The following is a 20,307-nucleotide window of genomic DNA, read 5'->3' as shown; positions in this document are numbered from 1 at the left end:
CTTGCTGCATTGTCTGTAGTCGGTCGCTCCATCTGCCTTTGTTGTGGTTGTCAAGCCAGTTTCTCTCTCCTACCTCTGTGTGGCCCCTCTGTGCGCCTCTCACTGGAGGAGAAGCCGGAAGTGGAGAAAAAAACCACAGCCAGGCAGCTGATTAAAAACAAGGAAGTGAATGCTGCAGCCGGAACACAGAGCTTAAGCTCAGCTGCTAAAGTGAAAGTAGAGCAGTAGCACTAGAGATCCTGGGCAGCTGGGCTAAGGAAGTGCTAGCTAGCTAAGCTAACCTAGCCACTGGATCTGCACTTCTTTCACACAACCAGTCCTGCAGAGAGAGAGAGAGGGAGAGAGAGAGAAAGAAAGAAAGAAAGAGGAAAAACCTGAGAGGGAAACAAAAGCAGGAGCCTGACTTATATACAGACCGCCAAGCACACACCGCTTCACACGGGTAAGCCCCCCAGGGGAACAGAGAGAGAGAAAGAGAGTTAGAGAGAGAGAGAGAGAGAATGTGTCTGTGTGAATCGGAGGGAGAGGAGATAGCAGAGGGGGAGAGTGGGGGAGGAGGAGGAGTCGTATGTGCAGTGAGGCCCTGTGTTTTTTCTGGTGGTTGCTGCATGTGTCAGGAAGGGGAGAGAGAATATACACAAGCTGAGACCCAGGAGGGGTAGACCCAAAGGAGAGAGAGAGGAAGAGAAAAGACACAGAGGGGCTTGGGAGAGAGAAAGAGAGTAGAAGAGAGAGAGGGTTCAGCTGTGTGTTGTGGGGTTGTCTCTCCATTCTTAGCTTGCACTCCTGCAGAGTGAAATAAAAGGAGGAGTGAGAGGAGTGAAAGGAGACAAAAACAAGTGAAGCGCTAATAGGTCATGGCCTGCTGCTGGACAGAGAGAGAGAAAGAGAGAGAGAGGAGGGACAGAGAGAGAGAGACAGAGAGAGAGAGAGAGAGAGTGTTTGAACACGCTGAGGATACACACTCAGCACCTTTGTGTGCATGCGTGAGTGTGTAAACAAAGAGGGTGTGCTCACATTAGCAAGTATCTGCGGAAGGGTTATTTCAAGGAAGTGACGCTGCTCTTTTGTGTGTGTACAGTGTTTTGAATTCTAAGTCTACCTCTGGACTTGACCCGAATATATGATGATTATTAATATGCATAATATGCACACGTGAGATTAGTGCAGGCCAGGGAATTTGACTCCAACACTCACTACATAACCTTTCTGTGTCTGACTACCCCACGGTTGTTAGCTGTTTTTAAATCTGTTTTAAATCCGCTGCCCTGTTGCAAGGTTTCCGAACTCCCTGACGACTATGACTGACCGAGAGGAACCCCGGAAAGGAAGGATGGGAGAGGAGGAGGAGGAGCTTCCCCAGATGGACGGGTCATGTGACGCGTGCGAGCCCGACGAGGCCCAACCGGCCACCCAGGTGTGCCGCGCCTGCGGCTTCGCCTTCTGCCCCGCCCACGCCGAGAGACACGCGGGCAGCACGCGCCACCGCCTGACCCCCTACGGCCAGGAGGGGGAGGGCACGGACAGAGACACAGAGGGGGAGGCAGGGGCAGGGGTAGGGGAGAGGATGGGGGACGAAGTAAGGGTAGAGGAAAACCTGGCCTTTTTAGAGGCGAGAATACAGGGCCTCGGGGCGAGGGTACTGGAGATAGCAGATCGGGGAGTGGCGAGGATAGAGGAGAACGGAGGGGCGTACGGAGGGGACATGGAACACGGAGAGGGGGCGGGCGGTGCAGACGCAGACCGGGTTGTAGGGACTGAGGGGGAGGGGGGTGAGGAGGGGGAAGAGGCCAGAGCTGCTCCGGAGGCAGGGAAGAGGGATACCGTGACGGTGGAGAGACTCCGCTGTTTGGAGCACGGTCAGGAAGGCTCGCTCTACTGCAAGCTGGACGAGAAGGTCATCTGCGTGGTGTGCGCCGTGCAGGGAGAGCACCGCGAGCACGAGATCATCACCCTGCACGAGGCCTACGTGTGGCAGAAGGTGAGTCGCACAGATGTATGACATCATCACATAGTACTGTAGTACTTTAGTGAACAGATGTTGGGCACTCGTAAAAGTTTGCTTTCTACCCGGTCCCTCAAGACACACACATACCCACTCCCATACCCACACAACAATATTATTGGGGACATGGTGACCTGGGGGCCGTTCCACTAAAGTGGATTAGTATATCGGCGATTGAAATAAAGCAGGCGATCAGGCAACTCAGGATTGGAATTCAAGCCTCAGGTGATTCCTCGAACGAGGATCAGGCTTGTGTCATGCGTGTTCACAGAACACCGGCTTACAAATCCTCGATATGGGCGCGTGCACGCAGACATAAAGAGCCCTGAAGAGTCGATCTGTCGAAATGAAGATACTCCACTCTGCAGGGGTCCTACATTTGCGCAGCATTCCGAATTATTGATCTTTATGAAGACGGAAAAATAAGATGTAAAATAGTGCAATACTGCCGCAATTAACAAGGCGAGGGAAATGGTTTGGCAAGAAATTGCTGACCGATTAAATGCGTAGGTCATACTAGCCCCAGTTATTGTTATATGTTCATATTTTAATAAATGAATATTACTACTGTGGTGATATCAGCAGTAGGGTTGGGTATCGTTTGGGTTTTATCCGGTACCGGTACCTAACCGATACTTTAAAAACGGTACCGGTACCGAAACGGTACTTAATTCGGTACTTTTGATTTTAAAAAATGACATATATATATATATATATATATATATATATATATATATATATATATATATAATAATAACACGGTCGACAACATTAAACAGCTTTTCACTTTTTTATTGCTGAGGCACAATATATATTAGTTAAATATACACTCAAATTAAAATAAATGAAAATAAAACTCCTGCTGACTGAGGCACAATATACATAGTATATATAATATTACAGTGAAATATACACTCAAATAAAAATAAATAAAAATAAAACTCCCACCTCAGCAATTCTTTTGCAAAAAGATCAGCATATTTGCCTTCTTTGGCAAAATACGACACCTCTCTTGACTTTTTTATTGTCATTTTGACTTTTGTTTTGTTTTGACATAATTGTCTAATGGCACAGATTTATAAACATAAAGTAAACAAATATTGTTTTCACGTCACTTTACCTGAAACAGGGAGATTCCACAGTGGAAAAGGAATGCAGTCCCTTGACCACAAACCTGGTAACAGCCCTGTGAATTTCCTCCACCTTGTCTTTGGTCAAAGTTCCCTTCTTTGCCAAGGTGAATGGCGTCTCTGATGCTGTAGCTGGAGAGCCAACAATATAAACATAGGTTAAATAATGTTACTGTAGCTAAATATTTGCTGCTGCCTGTCTTGGATAGGACCCTCTTGAATAAGATGTGTTTAATCTCTCAATCCCCCCCCCCTTTCCTGGTTAAATAAAACAAAACAAGAAATCATTTAATAGAGGGCGAATAGCCTACTTAATAAACACAGGATTTGCGATCAACTGTTAGGCTACATTGGGACTGCCGATGAAAACTAGCTTAGGCTAACTCTAGTGCATTTACCTTGATAGAAAGATTAGAAACAGACTTGTTGATTAATGTCCACTGTCCCCCTCTTTAAATAAATAAACGGAAATAAACGGAAACATTACTAACCTGAGGAAATGCTGCTGTCATCATCCTCAATGGGAATGGCGGTCTCCCCCTCCCCCTCTCCGGGACTGCTTGAGGTGCTTGCCGAAGGGTTGCGCAAGCTGTCAAACACGGTGCACCCTTCTACCCTTAAATGTATCCCGTGCGTTGCCAGGTGTTTCATCAAGTTAGATGTGTTCCCTGCTTAACACGCGAATGATTTTAAGCATTTTGAGCACTTCGCGTTGTTTTCGTCGAGTCGGGTGAAATGCAGCCACACTTTAGAACGCTTCATTAGGGCCTTCGGCATTCTCGGTGACCTCGTAGCTAGGCTAGCTAGTGAAATTCGATAATATGATGATGATAATAATAATAATAATAATAATAATAATACAACTCAGATAATATAATAATTGAGTATATATGCTTTCACTCACTCTTCTTAACTGGTAACACAACTGCTCAGCTCACTACCACGACACGCACTGAGTGGAAATTTAACAGGCGATGTCACGTCACGAGTCACCAGTTGACTGTTGCATGACACCGGACACCAGGGGGCGAGATAGAAAAGTACCGAAATGAGGTACCGGAATCTCCTTTGCAATTCGGTACGGTAAATACCGAATGTAAAGTAACCAGTACAATACCGGTACCGGTTTTCGGTACCCAACCCTAATCAGCAGCAGGCTACAAACCGTCATATTGCCACAATGGCCTAGTGGTATCGACCGCTGCCATAGTATTTATTCGTCATTTTTAGACGGTGGTTCAAATCCCTCTTCGGACACACTTTTTACTGCATTTCGTTGTCTGAATCTAATCTAAAATCTCATCTAAAAAAGTATGTAGGCTATAAAATTATGGTGCAGGCTAATTTACAAGAACTGACACGATTACAATGGTGTTTGAAGCCTTTGCATGAAATCTTCGGTTAAATGTAAAAAAAAAGAAAAAATCACTTAGTCAAGTCTCGAACTCGCAACCTTCGGAACTCTAGCTGGTTGCCTTAACCACTGCGCCAGCCAGACCGCTGTGTCAAAAGCAATGCAAGTTGATAGACATACCTATTTATTTTATTTTATTTTTTACACTTTTTAATTTATTTATTTATCTATCGATCTATCTATCACACTTTCAAAATATCAGGTTATCTATCACACAATCAAACTATCTATCTATCGATCGATCACACTTTCAAATTATCAAACTATCTATCTCGTAAAAAGTGGGAACTAATATTTCCTAAAAGACACTTGATGGAACTGTCGTTCGGGATATAGTTTCCGCCTGTGAGACAATTTTGACGCACGCATTACTTTAGCCAGCCTTTTAGCCTGCTCGCGACCAGGCTAATTATATCTGACTCAGAAGGATATGTTGCATAGCAACCAAACAGCGAATTATTTGAGCCACATTGATGGCACCGAACGCAAGCTAACATTATCGCTGATTAGAACTTTATTGAGGATTAGAAGATAATCTCGCTTAGTGGAACGGGGCCATGGTTGACCTTGAAGTTAGTGAGGCTATAAAGTTCAATTCAGTTCAGTTTAATATATTTCAATTGGTCAACATATGTTTACAACTTCTAAATAGCTTGAGCCATGCTAGATTTTAACAGATCGTGCTTCATCCTAAAGGGAGAGAGACACTTCTGCAGTACAAGGTGTCTGTGATGCAACACAATGGTATTTATGGTGAAAGTAAATTGGCAAAACTTTGATGATAATAATAATAATAATAATAATTCATTGTATATAGTGTTTTTCCGAGGCTCAAAGACGCTGACAATAAAAGTGGAACAAAAAAACTGAAAACACCGCATAGAACACAGAGTTAACGAACGGGGAACACAGTAATGCAGCAATGTCCAGCGGGGGAGGGGGGTGGCAGGGTTAGGGGAGATGGTTAGCGGTAGGGGAGGTTGTATGCATGGGAGAACAGGTAGGTTTTGAGGTGGGATAATGTGTAATTCCCCCTATGCCTTCTACTGTAAATGATCAGAATAATGTCCTATTTCAATTCAAAATGTAGCTCATATGGTGTCTGTATATCCTCGATTGACACTTAAACACTACTAGCTCAAGGGCTTCGCAACGACTCACCAGGGTCCTGGTGGAAGAGTTTGAGATTCGACATGTGTTTTAGAAATCAAAAAATGTCACGGAATGATCACGGAAATAACATCATGACAAGGGCTCGCAATTATTCAGCCCCTATAAATAATCATTTGTGTGGAGACCACAAACTGACATCGGGGATGGTGAATTATTCCAGCGTCCATTCGGCTTTAAATCAAATAAGGCATACAGCTTCCCCTCGCAGATGGAAGGCATATTAGCATGGTTGAAAGGCAAGGGAGGGAATAACACTTCCTCACCAAGAGTTTCAACCACTGAAAACATGATCATCACTGTCAGAATCAGATATAATCAGCACACTGAGGGATACTATCATTGGATCAGTGGATCACACCAATTTATAAGTCCAGAGTTACATAGCTAATCAGGATACAAACTATTGGGTTGTGGGTATTACCGCATTTGCATTTGCCCAGTGCTATAGTAGATGCTTTGCTTGACAGGCAAAGACACAATAGATGTTGTGGCCAAGGCAAACAGGCTGGCACACTGGCTATAAAAAATGTTACTGCACTGTGCTAAGAAGTAATGATCCAAGTGATCATCAGTGTTAAAGCTACAATGTAGTCACAGTTCAGTTGTGACAGAGCCATAATTCACTATAGCTATTCAGCTCATTACCAGATAACTGAGTCACAATTCTTTACATAACTGTCGAAAGGATGGGCTAGACGAGGAGGTCGCACCAACCAAACAGCTCCAGGCTTGTATCCATCATTCCTTTATAGACCTGCAATATAGCCATCTACAATGCCTTGTGGGTAATGCACTCCTGTCACCTGATCTAGCATGTATTATCGTGAGAAAAGAAAAACACATTGTGTTGTGTGTTGTGTAACACTCACATGAAAAGTTCCCATTCAGGAAAGTATCATATATCAACCACTGTGTGCAGGGTTCCCACGCTGGTCTTAAAAAGACGTTAAGTCTAAAATCCAGCAATCCAATTGACAAGGCCTAAAAAGGTCTAACATTTCAGTGATTCGGTCTAAAAATGAGGTGCTAGGTCTTAAAAATGAGATCCTGCAAGGAAATCAGTCCGACCACATCTATTTACGCGGAAATTAATCAAGCTGGAACCCAAAAAATACCAATTCGCTTCCTTTTTTGTCCGTATGGCAGTGAAATCCCTCATTTCATCACCTCGAGGATGACAAAAAGCTATCCTATGGTGTCGCGATAGGTCTAAAATTATATTCAAAGAGGTCTAAAAAAGGTCTAAAAAGGACTTACATTTGACTTGTTTAAACTTGTAGGAACTGTGTGTGTGATTATGTATTATCGTGAGAAAAGAAAAACACATTGTGTTGTGTGTAACAAAAAAATTAGGGTTAGGGTTAGGGTTAGTTGCCATTCAGGTTAGTTGCCATTCAGGAAAGTATCATATATTCACCAGTGTGTGATTATGTATGTTCTTGTTCCCGCCCGCAGAGCAGAGACGGGTACGACCTGCTGGGTTGCACACAGCAGATGGCCGACAAGATCAAGACCAAGTGGACCCACCCTGAGGTGAGCCGCTACCGCTGAAGCATTACAATACAACACTATGCGTTGCATTCATTCATTCTCATTATTTCCGTGCCGCGCAACCTTGAGTTCCGTAGCCGACACACATCTGTCTAGAATTCGATTAAAAGGGATTAGAGTGAGATTATGTTAAAAAAGGATTTTAAAAAAGCATACAATGCGAGGAAGAGTGCACACAGGGTCCAATTAAGTACCGTACGTTCATTCAGTTCCAGTCACTCGAAGTTCAGGGTTGGGTGTGTGTGACATCACCACCTTCTAAGCCTTCTGTGTGTCCTGTACTTGATTCAAATACAGCAGCACTGTCGTCTTTTCGTTTGTTTATTTGCTCATCAGGACCTCCATTAGCTGCTGCCCAACTCTTCCTTTACGTTTACATTTTTGGCATTTAGCAGACGCCTTATTCCAAAGCGACATTACAATCGGTACATTTGACTAAGCAAGTGAATCATCAATTCACCAGTTGTAGCAGGAAGAGTAATCTAGCTCAGGCCAGGGGCCATTGGCAGTCGTCGTGGTAGAAGAAGAAAAAACTTTTTGTTTTGTTTTCTAGACACTGGAGAAACAGTACAAGGGGGCAGTAGAAGTCTTAGGAGACACAGTAGAGGGAAAAGCAGGTGTCTCAGGAGACGCAGTGCTGGGAGGTAGTAGATGTCTCAGGAGGAGCAGTTAAGGTGTAGCCTGAAGAGATGGGTCTTCAGTCTCCGACGGAAGATGGGGAAGGACTCTGCAGTTCTGACAGCCGTGGGCAGCTCACTCCACCAGCGGGGAACTATAGACAGAACAGTTATATACAACAACAACATAAACATACAAAAACAACATCAAATAATAATAATAACAATAACTGTTTATTTGTATAGCGCTTTTCCTGCAAACGTTGCAGCTCAAAGTGCTCCAATCATTCTATAATCATAATTTAATATTGTTTTCATTTAACTGCAATATTAAAAATATGTTTTTTTTTAGTCTTGACTTGAACATATTTGTTGAGGTTGCATCCCTAATATAAACTGGAAGTGCAATCCACAATTTAGGTGCATAAAATGAGAATGCAGCCTCACCAAATCTCTTCTTTTGTACATGTGGTACACAGAGAAAGCCAGCGTCAGAAGACCTGAGAGCTCTATTGGGCTGATATGCTAGCAAATGGTGTTTCAGATATTCTGGTGCTGTGCCAGAAATGTGCCTGGAGCTTTATAAACAAGCAGAAGGATCTTGAAGTCTAGATATCTAAATAAGATATCATTTTTTATATGAATATTGATCTGCATTATTATTATAATAAAACACAACAAAATACATTTTTTACACACTATTCATGAAGAAGCCCAGAGTGGCGTGTCTTGTGGGGTATACAGATTACAGAGTAGTAGTAGTCAATTTCTCCTTTATCCTCAGACAGGATATTGATATAGTGTAAGTTCTGTGTGTGCACTTAACACTAGACAACAGCCGTGCCTTTTCTACCTACTATAAGAGCCACCTCGGGGGTCAAAGGACCATAGTCTCTACAATAGGAAGCTGCTATTTACACACAATGACTACTAGTTGGCCGGCTTGTAAATTAGCCTGAAAAAATGCTAAATAGCTTTATACTAGCTTATCCTGATGTGATTTTTAAGATGTAAGGATACTGGGTGGTAGAACGTACATATCTAGGAAAAGTCATGAAAGAAGGGGCCTGAAATTTGATCGAGTGCAAAGATATAAACCATTTTTTAACTCAAAGTTAAACACTTAAGGGCGAGAGATGCTGCTGTTTTGAGCTAGCAGCAGCTTCGCTACAGACAGGAAAGTAAGGAGAAGAATGGAGAGAGGGCATGTCAGAAGGGCATGGGCCGGATTCGAACCTATGCCGACATGGGCATAATGTGTGCACTGTTAGACCGCGGTGCTAGACCACTGGACCACCCCAGGCCACTCAAAAACATCCTCTGATAACAGACATACCTCTCCCCATCACTTTGTCAAAATAACTTTTGTGACCATGATAACTGGACCATCCAATGTTACTCCTAGGAGTTCAACTTTTTAAATTTGCTCAATCGCCACTCCCTTGATGCACAACTCCAGCTGAGGTTTAGGTCTAATAGAATATACACTGCTCACAAAGATTAAGGGAACACTTAATCATCACAGTATAACACCAAGTCAATGAAACTTCTGGGATATCGATCTGTCCAGTTAGGAAGCGTAAACGATTGTTAATCAATTTCACCTGCTTTGGTCCAAATGAAAGTGACAGGTAGACAGGAGAGGCAACAACAAGACAACCCCCAAAAAGGAAATGGTTTTGTGGCCACAGACCATTTCTCTCTCCTTATCCTTCCTCACTGATATTTCTCTAGTTTTGCATTTTGCTAGTGCCCTTGTCACTACTGGTAACATGAGGCGGTACATGCAGCTCATACAGGTCGCAAATGTAGTCCATCTCCTCCAGGATGACACATCTATACGTGCTGTCGCAAGACGGTTTGCTGCATCGCCTCGAGAGCGTAGAGGAGATACCGGGAGACAGGCCATTACACGAGGAGAGCTGGACAGGGCCGTAGAAGGGTAACAACCCAGCAGCAGGACCGGTATCTGCTCCTTTGTGCGAGGAGGAACAGGAGGAGCACTGCCAGAGCCCTACAAAATGACCTCCAGCGGGCTACTCCTGTGCATGTTTCTGACCAAACTGTCATGCAGCTCGATTGGCATTTGCCAGAGAACACCAGAATCGGCAGGTTCGCCAATGTGCACCCCCATTCTCTTCCCAGATGAGAGCAGGTTCACACTGAGCACGTGTGACAGACGTGACAGAGTCTGGAGACGCCGTGGCGAACGTTACGCTGCCTGCAACATCATCCAGCATGACCGGTTTGGCGTGTCAGTGATGGCCTGGGGAGGCACATCCTTGGAGTGTTCCCTTCATTTCTTTGAGGCAGTGTAGTTTTGAACCAGTCCTTGATTGTAGTCCTTGAGTTTAGCCCTAGGCAAGGCAAGGCAAGGCAAGTTTATTTGTATAGCACATGTCATACAATAGGGGCCATTCAGAGTGCTTTATATACATTATTTAAAAATACAGCAAGAGGAGCATAGTAAGAAAATTAATAAAAGCAAATATAAAGTAAAATAGATAAAAAGTTTAATAAGGCAATAGTTCATGGAAAAAATACATTGATTGAAGTGTTTGTGTTTAATCATAACTGCTGCAATGAAGGTTTTTCGCTTAGATTTCAATATTTTACGGTTTTGATTTCTTCAGGGAGTTTTTTCCAGGAGCGTGCAGCAGCGTGATTGAAGGCTGCTGCACCGTGTTTTTCCGTTTTCACTCTTGGAACGATTAGCTGGTTAGTCTCAGCTGACCTTAGGGAACCTACACAGAAAATGACAGTGTAATTCAAAGTACATTGAGTTCTTCATTCGCCAGGGCTTTTATTCATTGGAAACCGAACACGATAAAATACAATACCACAGATCCTTCCAGGGCTGTTGGTTTCTCTAGAAAACAAGAATGTCAGTTAAAAAACAAGTTGTTCTCCCTATCAAAAATTGCCAGTAGACCAATTTAAAACACACAGTAACATCCAGTAGAGTTTTTGTTTTTGTTGTTTTCGTCCCATGGTCGACCTTGTAAAGGATGGCTTTAATTCCGTCCCAAATGGACTGGTTAGTGGCTACACACTGCTACTGAAAACACCCACTATGGGAACACTACAGTACACCACAGATGACATCAGGGAGCTGGGAGCTGCAGAGGACTGAGAGGCTGGGGTCAGAGCTAAGTAGCCAGGGCCTCATTCGGTTACCATCGACAGCGGTAGCACCTGGCCTCCAGCCACTCTCCCCGCACACCCTGGGTCTGTTCTGGCGTTACATAACTGTGTGTTTCTGCCTCATGCGAGAGGACTGGGACACGGATATTCGGAGCGTAACTCCTCCGAACCCTCAGAGAGGTGACCCGCGAATCCGCGATGGAGCGGCATAATGTACAGGGTTAATTTGAATGCCCCATGAAAGGTAATACCCGGGCCTTAGCGGACGCACATTATCATACTGAAATATCAACGCTGCCCCGAAGCCTTCCCGGACCTTTTGTGTCTCCGTTATTAAAGAGGTGTAGCATGTTTGAGAGAAAGCACTTTCCTTTTCACTCACAGGGAGGGAGGGGAGGGGAGGGGAGGGGAGGGGGACGCTGTCAGAAACCACTATGGATTTGTCAGTGTGTCCTCTCCGGCTCTGACACTCTCAAATGTCACCTTCTTGGCACATCTTATTATGCATAACTTGTAGCCGTGGTGGCTACAGTGACTGCTGGCGAGGAATGAGTGCGTGTGTGTGTGTGTGAAGGAGAGATTTGAAGAGTCTTAAGATCATTTAAGTATGTCTGTGTGCGTGCGTGCCTGCCTGCGTGCGTGGCATGCGTGGCGTGCGTGTGTGCGTGCAGGCGGGTGTTTGTGCGTGCGTGCGGGCGGGTGTGTGTGCAGGCGGGTGTGTGTGTGCACGTGTGTGAGCATGAAAAGGTTTAACCCCTAGCTGGTGTTTACTTATTAAATCTCCCCAGCTTAATTATGTTCTGTGCCTCAGGTATGGGGATTTTAATCTTCACTTCTCTGAGCTCATATGTCCCTGCTCCGGAGGGGAATGGGGAAAATGATACATAAAATACAGGGATGCTGAAACTCCATCCATATTAATGGCTGAGAGAGGGTTATTATAACACGGGGGGGGTCTAGCTGTTTGTCTGTCAGTCAGTCAGTCCGTCATTAATGGCTGAGAGAGGGTTATTATAACACGGGGGGGTCTAGCTGTTTGTCTGTCTGTCAGTCTGTCAGTCTGTCTGTCTGTCTGTTTATCTACCCCTTCACTGTACGCACAGAGAGCTAGAGCTGAGAGAGGGTTATTATAACACGGGGGGTCTAGCTGTTCGTCTGTCTGTCAGTCAGTCAGTCAGTCAGTCAGTCAGTCAGTCCGTCCGTCCGTCATTAATGGCTGAGAGAGGGTTATTATAACATGGGGGGGTCTAGCTGTTCGTCTGTCTCTGTCTGTCCTGTCTGTCTGTCTGTTTATCTATCCCTTCACTGAACACACAGACAGCTAGAGCTGAGAGAGGGTTATTATAACACGGGGGGGGTCTAGCTGTTCGTCTGTTCTGTCAGTCAGTCTGTCTGTCGGTCGGTCGGTCGGTCGGTCGGTCAGTACACACAGAGAGCTAGAGCTGAGAGAGGGTTATTATAACATGGGGGGTCTAGCTGTTCGTCTGTCTGTCTGTTGATCTCCCCCCTTCACTGAACACACAGAGAGGCAGAGCCAGCGCGTGAGGCAGGGGGTTCAGACCAGGGCAGCAGGTAGTCAGCATATTTACTTCCCTATCATGTTTTATTTACTCTCCCTCTTCTGCATAATGTTGTCAGTGGCACAGTGCCGGCAGTGTTGCTGGCTGCAGCTTCAGAGAAGAATATCAGAAGTGCCTCGCAACACACCCACCCACCCACCCACCCACACACACACTCACACACACACACACACAAACACACACACACACACACCCACCCACACACACACTCACACACACACACACACACACAAACACACACACACCCACCCACACACACACTCACACACACACACACACACACAAACACATACACCATCAAGCTCTATCCATTTTCCCTGCTTCATAAAATCTACAAGAGCAGTAGACACATTAAAGCTGTCATATAGGCAGGCCAGGGAAAAAGGCACGGAAATGCATGAAAAGACTAAGCTGCTGGGTTATTTCTCCCCCTGTCTCCCTCCGTTCCTTCTCTCGCCCTCTCCCCTCGCTCCCTCCTTTCACAGCATTTTAATTTAATTACCTTATGTATCATTTACCCAGGAGCTTACTTAGCTGATGTTCCTTCACAGTCTATGAAAGGCACAGGGCATTGAAACCCCATGCCATTATGAAACCTGGGGCCCTATCTCCCGCTCCCCCCCCCCCCCCCCCCCTTTTACATTGACTGGATTTCAAAAAAAGATTTCGTCAAAGTAAATTAAACGTGTCACTTCCTTCTTCTTTTGACTGTGTTGAGTTAGTAGTGGGTCATTTGGGAGAAATCTGATTATTGGCCCAGAAACGACGCCAGTAAGGAATAATCGAGAGTACAGATTGACTGACATTTGGATCTCTTTGGGAGGAAAGTGTTCATTTGGAACCGGGCCATTATGGCCAGAGGGGGAAAGAGACGGACAGTTCAGGGCCATTTTGCTCCTAATGTTCCATTAATGCCGCAGAGCCTTCTGAGCACATTAGACCGTTTGCCCGTGACTGGATCATGGAACAGCAGGACCTTAGTTGGCGTTGGAGCGGACTTGGCAACCAGGAAGTTCGGTGTACCGACTTGAACTGTTTCAAAGTTGTTTATTGGCAGTTTTGCCTGCTGACGGTGTCCTTATTCCCTGTTGATGGAAAGTGGCATTTTGGGGGCGGTTTGTTGTTTCTGGCTTTGATCTATTTGAGTCCCAGGAGTCCCGGTGTCTGGGGTTTGCATTCTTTATCAATCACACTAATGGGTGGCACCACCTTGTAGATAGCCCGAACTCAAAGGGGTCCGCTGTGTGTCGTTAATTCCCTTTGAATGACTAGACATTTGCAGTCATGTGCACTGAATTTCAAAGAAGCTAGCTATATTTAGTATACTCCGATCACTACTTTCCCTCATTCCACTTCGACCATTCTCTTCTCTGTTTTCTCTGTTTATCACCCCCCCTCCCCCATCGCTCTCTCTCTCTCTCTCTTTTAATGCCTCTCTTTCAGAGGCAGAAAACCTGGCTGTATGCTCTTGCATGCCCTATACCCTCCCACCCTCCCTCCCTTCCTCCCTTCCTCCCTTCCTCCCTCCCTCTCCCTGCCCTCGTTGAGCCCTGTCCTCACTAGACTATCCGGAGGCCCCAGTCAGAGGGCCTCATCCTGCCCCGGTGTTGTAAGTGAAGATTAGCACGCATGGCTGCCTCCCCCCCCCCCCCCCCCCCCCCCCCCCCTCACTATCAGGACAGACACTCAGCAGAGCAACAACCGTCCCAGAGAGAGAGAGGTCCAAGAGCAGAGGTACCTGCTCCACAAACAAGGCAGGGCTGAGACGGGAGCTTGCCCCCTATCTGCTGCAGGGGTCGTGGGCACACAAGCAGGCTGGATGGGGGGGTGCCTGGAGGACGGACGGGGAAGTGAGATGAGACAATGAGTGTTTTTTTGTTTTTTCCATCACAGACATTTGTGTAGGCTGAAACAGTTTGAGAAGATAAAACTTTCCGAGAAGTAAAAAATCACTATGTGCCTTCCAATTCGCCGTTCGAGTTGGTTCACTAATGAATCCCAATAGCCGGCTTTCCGTAGGCTTACACCCTGCCTACCTAGAACAATTGCTTTTCCACAGACGCTCCTGGGCTTACTCAAAGTTCTGTTTAGTCTCTTCTATCCTCTTTGTCCTCATGAGGCCGAACAGGGCTAGGTGCGCGGTTTAGAGCGATCATCCAAGTGCTTTAGTTGGCTTAGCTAGCAAAACTTGGTGCGTGGCAAGCATAATCCAAGTTAGCTCGCTGTAGCTACGCAATCTAATAGAATAGGTACAATTGTCATAACGTGTTCAAGATACGGATCCGGATAATTTGCAGTGTCGCTAGTGTCCTCCATAGGTCGCCACCATACGAACTGCCGAAAGTAAAAACAGTAAAAAAAGTAAACCGAGTCATACAGAGTGGGATTAGAAAGCCCGACTGTGGAAATTGGGCAAACACTAGGCTCGAAGCGCTAAAGCCCCGAACGCTAGTAAGCTTTGGCACGCACCGGCAATGCTGTCGAAAAGCGGCTTATGAGTAATGGGCATGTCCTGACCCCCCACCCCCCCTCTGACATCCACAGAAAGTCAATACATTATTTTTTACCTCTCTCTTGTTGGGTTAATGGGGTAATATAAGAGACTCTTGTCGCCTGTGCGAGAAACGGAAGAAACACACCTGACAACCCCTTTGGACCTCAAGGCCGTCGGCGATGTGAACGTCTGGTACAGGAGTTGATGCCAGCAGCTTCTCTTCTGGGGCACTGAGGGAGGGGAGGGCCTGGTAGGTAGTGGCATGATGACTACAGATCTGGGATCTGGGGGGCGGGAGGGGGGGGTTGTTGGTATCTCGCCACCTTGGCACTTGCTTCGGAGGCGGCGCTCGTCTCAGCACGGGGGGGCTACTCTGCGCGGGGGGGGGGGCTACTCGGCAGAGTGTCGTATTCTAATGAGTCGTAGCTAAAGACAGCCTCGCGGGGTAGAGGGGAAATGGATTAAAAGAGAATCCCAGTAAGCAGTTCAATTGCCCTGAAAGCCAAACAGATGGCTCGCCATGGTACAGAGAGCCTCTGAGGTCTCTATCTGTCCAACTGGATGCCATGGAGGAGAGCCCTCCGAGAGGCCTGCTGCACTGTACCGCGCTGCCGAGACATGGCACGGAGGAAAGTCATTAAAATAGCAGCACTCAGAGAGATGCTGTTAAAAAATAAGAAAAAAAATAAAAGAAATTGATGAGTTTGAGACCTGGCACTTTTTTTTCTCCTCATCTCTCCCTCGCTCTCTTTCTGTCTCTCTCTCTCTCTCTCCTTCTCTCTTTCTCTCTCTCTTTCTCTCTCTCTCTCTCTTTTTTCCCTCTCTCTCTCTCGCTCTCTCTATCTCTCTCTCCCTCTCTCTCTTTTTTCTCTCTCTCTCTCTCTTTCTCTCTCTCTTTCTCTCTCTGCCTCTCTCTTTCTCGCTCTCTCGCTCTCTCACTCTCTCTCTATCTCTCTCTGTCTCTCTGTGACCTCTATTGTTTTATCCTGACATCCTGAGGTTTTTTATTGTGTCATATCTTTTTTTTTTTGTCTCCATTTATGTCCTCCATCTCTGTCTTCTCGGTTTATGTATGAATGATTCATCTGCCACAAAGGTAGTTTCACTCAAGTTCAATTTAAATGACGGCAAAGTGCCTCTTCACTTAACTGACTTATACTCTCTCACTTTGTCCTTCTCCTTCACCATCTCTCTTTTATTCTTCTGCTCATCCCCCCCACCCCTTTCACCCTTCTCCTACTCCCTCTCTCCCTCTCTCCCTCTCTCACACACTCTCGTGTTCTCCTCTGTCCTCCCTTCTACCTCTCCTCTCTCTCTCTCTATCTCTCTCCCTCTCTCTCTCTCACACCCTTGCATACTCCTCTGTCCTCCCTTCTCCCTCTCCTCTCTCTCGCTCTATCTCTCTCTCTCTCACACACTCTTGCGTTCTCCTCTGTCCTCCCCTCTCCCTCTCCTCTCTCTCTCTCTCTCTCTCTCTCTCTCTCTCTCTCTCTCTCTCTCTCTCTCTCTCTCTCTCTCTCACACACCCTTACATTCTCCTCTGTCCTCCCTTCTCCCCCCCCGCCTCCCTCTCCATAGATGTCCACAGAGGAGTTGGAGGCGTACGTCAACAGTCAGTTCGACGAGCTCCACAGGCTGGTGCGTCTGGAGGAGAAGCGGACCCTCCACCTGGTGGACCTGAAGGAGGCCTTCCTCACCGCCGCGGCCGCCGAGAAGATCGCCGAGATCACCGTCCACACGGAGCGCCTGCAGGAGGAGATGGCCTGCATCACGGAGCAGCTGGGCCAGCTGGACCAGGCGGAGCAGCTCGGAGAACCCCTAGGCCCCAACCTCCAGAACCCCAGACCCAGACCAGCGGTGAGCCCCCCCCCCCCCCCCCCTCCCCCTCCTCCTCCTCCTCCTGTGCCTTACAGCCATGCTTAACAGAGATGTTAGAGAGGAAGCTCAGGCCATATCTATCTTTATAGGGAAGAAGTTCAGTGAGAAATGTAGCTGCCCCCCCTCCTCCTCCTGTGCCTTACAGCCATGCTTAAGGATAAAGTAGAAGCCGCACACTCTCGTTCCAGATGCAAAAAGTGTGTATTTATTATTGACAACAGTTCGTGACGTTAGAATTATAAGGATCTCCATTTTTGGTCAAAATTGAGTTTTTTTACATAATCTGATTCATTAGGTGTTTATTAATGCCTGTGTGGTGTTTTTTTTAGTTAGTAATTAATAAAATACAAAGATTCCATCTCACAAGACATAATGGAATGTAAAAACTTTGACGCTCATCAGTGTTTCCCCTAGGGTTGCTGCCTTGGGGGGGTGGCATGGACCGTGGAATTGGAATTGGCATTGAATTGGAATTGGGGTGGCATGGACCCTGCGACATACCAGCGTCATGTCCAGGGGGTGTACTTGTACATCAAGCCGCCTCACGCTACGGAAACAGGAGATAGGCTCCTGCCCTATGGGCCGTTAGGCTCCAGAACCATCGGTTCTCAAGGCTACTTACTTATGTGGTCTTGACTACCTGTCCACTTTCTCACCTGGTTCTTGCGCTCTCTCTCTCTGGTGCACCATCCTGCTCTCTCTCCTTCTCTCCCTCTCTATCTCTCTATCCTCCTCTCCCTCTTTTGCTGTCAACCAAAAGGCGAACATAACAACCAGAGTATTTCTAATCTAATAAGAGGTATACATTGATCCATATCAATTCATAACATAATTATAATAGCTTTTGGATTGCTGTGGGCAATGCAGTCAGATAATGTCATTTTGACTTTACTCTCACCTGAAAAAAGCATATGTCCAACTATATAAACAGACATTTCCAATGCTTCAATCCACTGTCCATGTACTGTAAATATGCCATTATGGTATTACCATGAAGCCCAATTCTAGCAGAATAAGAAAGATAGTATATCTACTTTAACTAAAATAATAAAGTGCCTCCAGTTAGCTCTTTAGCTGGCATGTGTGCAGCAGACTAGCTCATCTCATCACCTCTGAGCTAGCTAGCTAGCTAGCTTGCTAGTTCTTTTACTATTTTACACCATGGAATTATAGTCACGCACTTTCTAGTCACAATAATAACGACCAATTTGAACCAACGTTCTCTGTCAGAACACTCAGCAAGTATATTTGCTAACGTTTCAACTCAGCTTACTTTCATCTGTAGACGTCTCACCCGGCAAAAACTCTCTCGCGTCTCGGGCACACACTCGTCTCGCGCACAATCTTGTATTATTCTCCAGCGCTGGCACAGCGCGAAGTGTGGAGATAGGTTTGACTATGCGAGACTACTGGCGGACTAATGTTACCAACGAGCCTATGGGCTTGCCACTCGCCAGATTCGGGTTGGGTGCGTTTAAAAAACGCAGATATTTTAGCCTGCTTGTCAGATGTTTGGTGTTTACATCCGTAATAATTCCTCTTTCTAAGGGGGGCGGGTGGTTCCGTTCAAGGCAATGGTAGGGGAAACACTGCTCATTATCTCTGAACTACCCTAAACAGAGATAGAACCTTATAATTCTAAGCTCACAAGTTTCGGCCAGAAGCCTTTGTCAAGTCTTAAGGCTTCTGGCCGAAACTGTTGTCAATAAACACACACACTTTTTGCATCTGGAACGAGAGTGTGTGGCTTCTACTTTATCCTTTAGCATTCTGCGCCGTCGCCAGCACCTCGTCCAAGTTTTCTGCGGTGTGCGTTCTCTTCTTTTTCAATGACATTCATGCTTAACATAGATAGGAAGCTGTCCGATCAAATACAACAGAATAACTAAACTTTGTAACCAGGAGACTGAGACTTATCAAATCATTCAGAGTATTTATTTAGTTCTCGCAAGAAGGAGCGATTGTCCGGCTAACAAAATAGGCGGGTCTCATCACAAAAGCTCAACAAGGCGGTCCCTGTTGATACGTTTTTTAAATTTAGCCTTTATTTAACCAGGTCGGTCCCATTGAGACACAATTATCTCTTTTCCGAGGGAAGCCTGGCCAAGACAGCAGCTTAAAACGTTGAGTTTCGACAGTTAAAACAAACAATGCAGAATTACACAATAAAACAACACCAAATCAACAACAACAAAAATAGACAAAATACAATCTGATCAGAGCAATAATAGTGAAATAATGGGACTTTCATATAAAGCAGGAGCAAGAACGGTATGAGGCTGATTCCAAGTTACTCACAAGGTTTTTAAATGTTCCAAGAGAAATGAGTTCCTTCAGGTTCAGAGTGCTCTGTAGTGAATTCCAGGCAGTGGGTGCAAAGTGCATGAAGGAAGTGCTTGCCGAATTCAGTGCGAACTTTGGGGACATTTAGCAGATAACAATTGTTGGAGCGTAAGGAGTAAGTACTCTGGGTTCTTGAGGTTTACAACATCACGTGAGCAGTTTGTCCTGGAGTTGGCCATAGGAAGGTCAAATGTTGGTGAAAGCTGTCACAGAGGGAGGAGAAGCGGTATGTCCCCCTCCTTGTAAACATTCTGCTTATCAGTAATCGTAAAACCTCTGTCTATCACATGAGAGTATGGTGTCTTCCATTCTTGCCCTTCAAACAGTTTTAAGTAATCATTGTCACATTGTTGTTGGTTTAAAGAATTGTTTTCCCACAGAACCCAGGCCATATCTATCTTTATAGGGAAAGAAGTTCAGTGAGAAATGTAGCTACCAGCCCCAGCCCCAACCCCAGACCCAGCCCCAGCAGTTAACCCCCTCCTCCTCCTCCTCCTCCTGTGCCTTACAGCCATGCTTAACATAGATGTTAGAGTAGGAAGCCAAGGCCATATCTATCTTTATAGGGGAAGAAGTTCAGTGAGAAATGTAGCTACTCTGCTCCAGGCACTTTTTGTTGGTTGGGGAAGTAGCTTGAGTAAACGATGATAGCGTAAACTTGTTGTGGTAGGTTTTTTAAGATGTACAGTAAGCATGTTTCTGCACTGCGGGGCCTTAGGGGGCTTATGTGTGACTATGTTTGTCCTTTGGCAGGTTGCCAGTTCCGCTCACATGCGCACCCACCGGCTAGATAAACTGTACCTTCTTTTTTTCGCATACCAGCCCCAGCCAAGGTTAGGTTCTCATACTTGCATACCATCACTCACTCTTGGCACACATGAATTATGTTCGCATAATTACATACACACGCCCACACACGCACACACGCACATACACGCACACACGCCCACACACGCACACACACACACGCACACACAC

General features: G+C 45.9%; 1 protein-coding gene across 1 annotated transcript in view; it reads left to right on the top strand.

Annotated features, from left to right (window-relative positions):
- The first annotated feature begins 309 nt into the window (after window positions 1-309).
- The window catches only part of trim44 (tripartite motif containing 44), a 54,657-nt gene continuing 34,659 nt past the window's right edge, over window positions 310-20,307 (top strand). Inside the window, exons 1-5 of the mRNA XM_080539193.1 lie at window positions 310-442; window positions 1,279-1,517; window positions 1,611-1,981; window positions 7,178-7,255; window positions 16,687-16,965. Of these exons, the coding sequence (XP_080395319.1) occupies window positions 1,301-1,517; window positions 1,611-1,981; window positions 7,178-7,255; window positions 16,687-16,965 (945 nt within the window). The 5' untranslated portion in view covers window positions 310-442; window positions 1,279-1,300. The remainder of the gene's footprint in view (window positions 443-1,278; window positions 1,518-1,610; window positions 1,982-7,177; window positions 7,256-16,686; window positions 16,966-20,307) is intronic.

Source organism: Nansenia antarctica (assembly GCF_963989245.1).
Source record: "Nansenia antarctica genome assembly, chromosome: 9".
NCBI lineage: Eukaryota > Metazoa > Chordata > Actinopteri > Argentiniformes > Microstomatidae > Nansenia > Nansenia antarctica.
The sequence above is the reverse complement of the archived record's forward strand: the minus strand, read 5'-3'. Positions and strand labels throughout refer to the sequence as shown.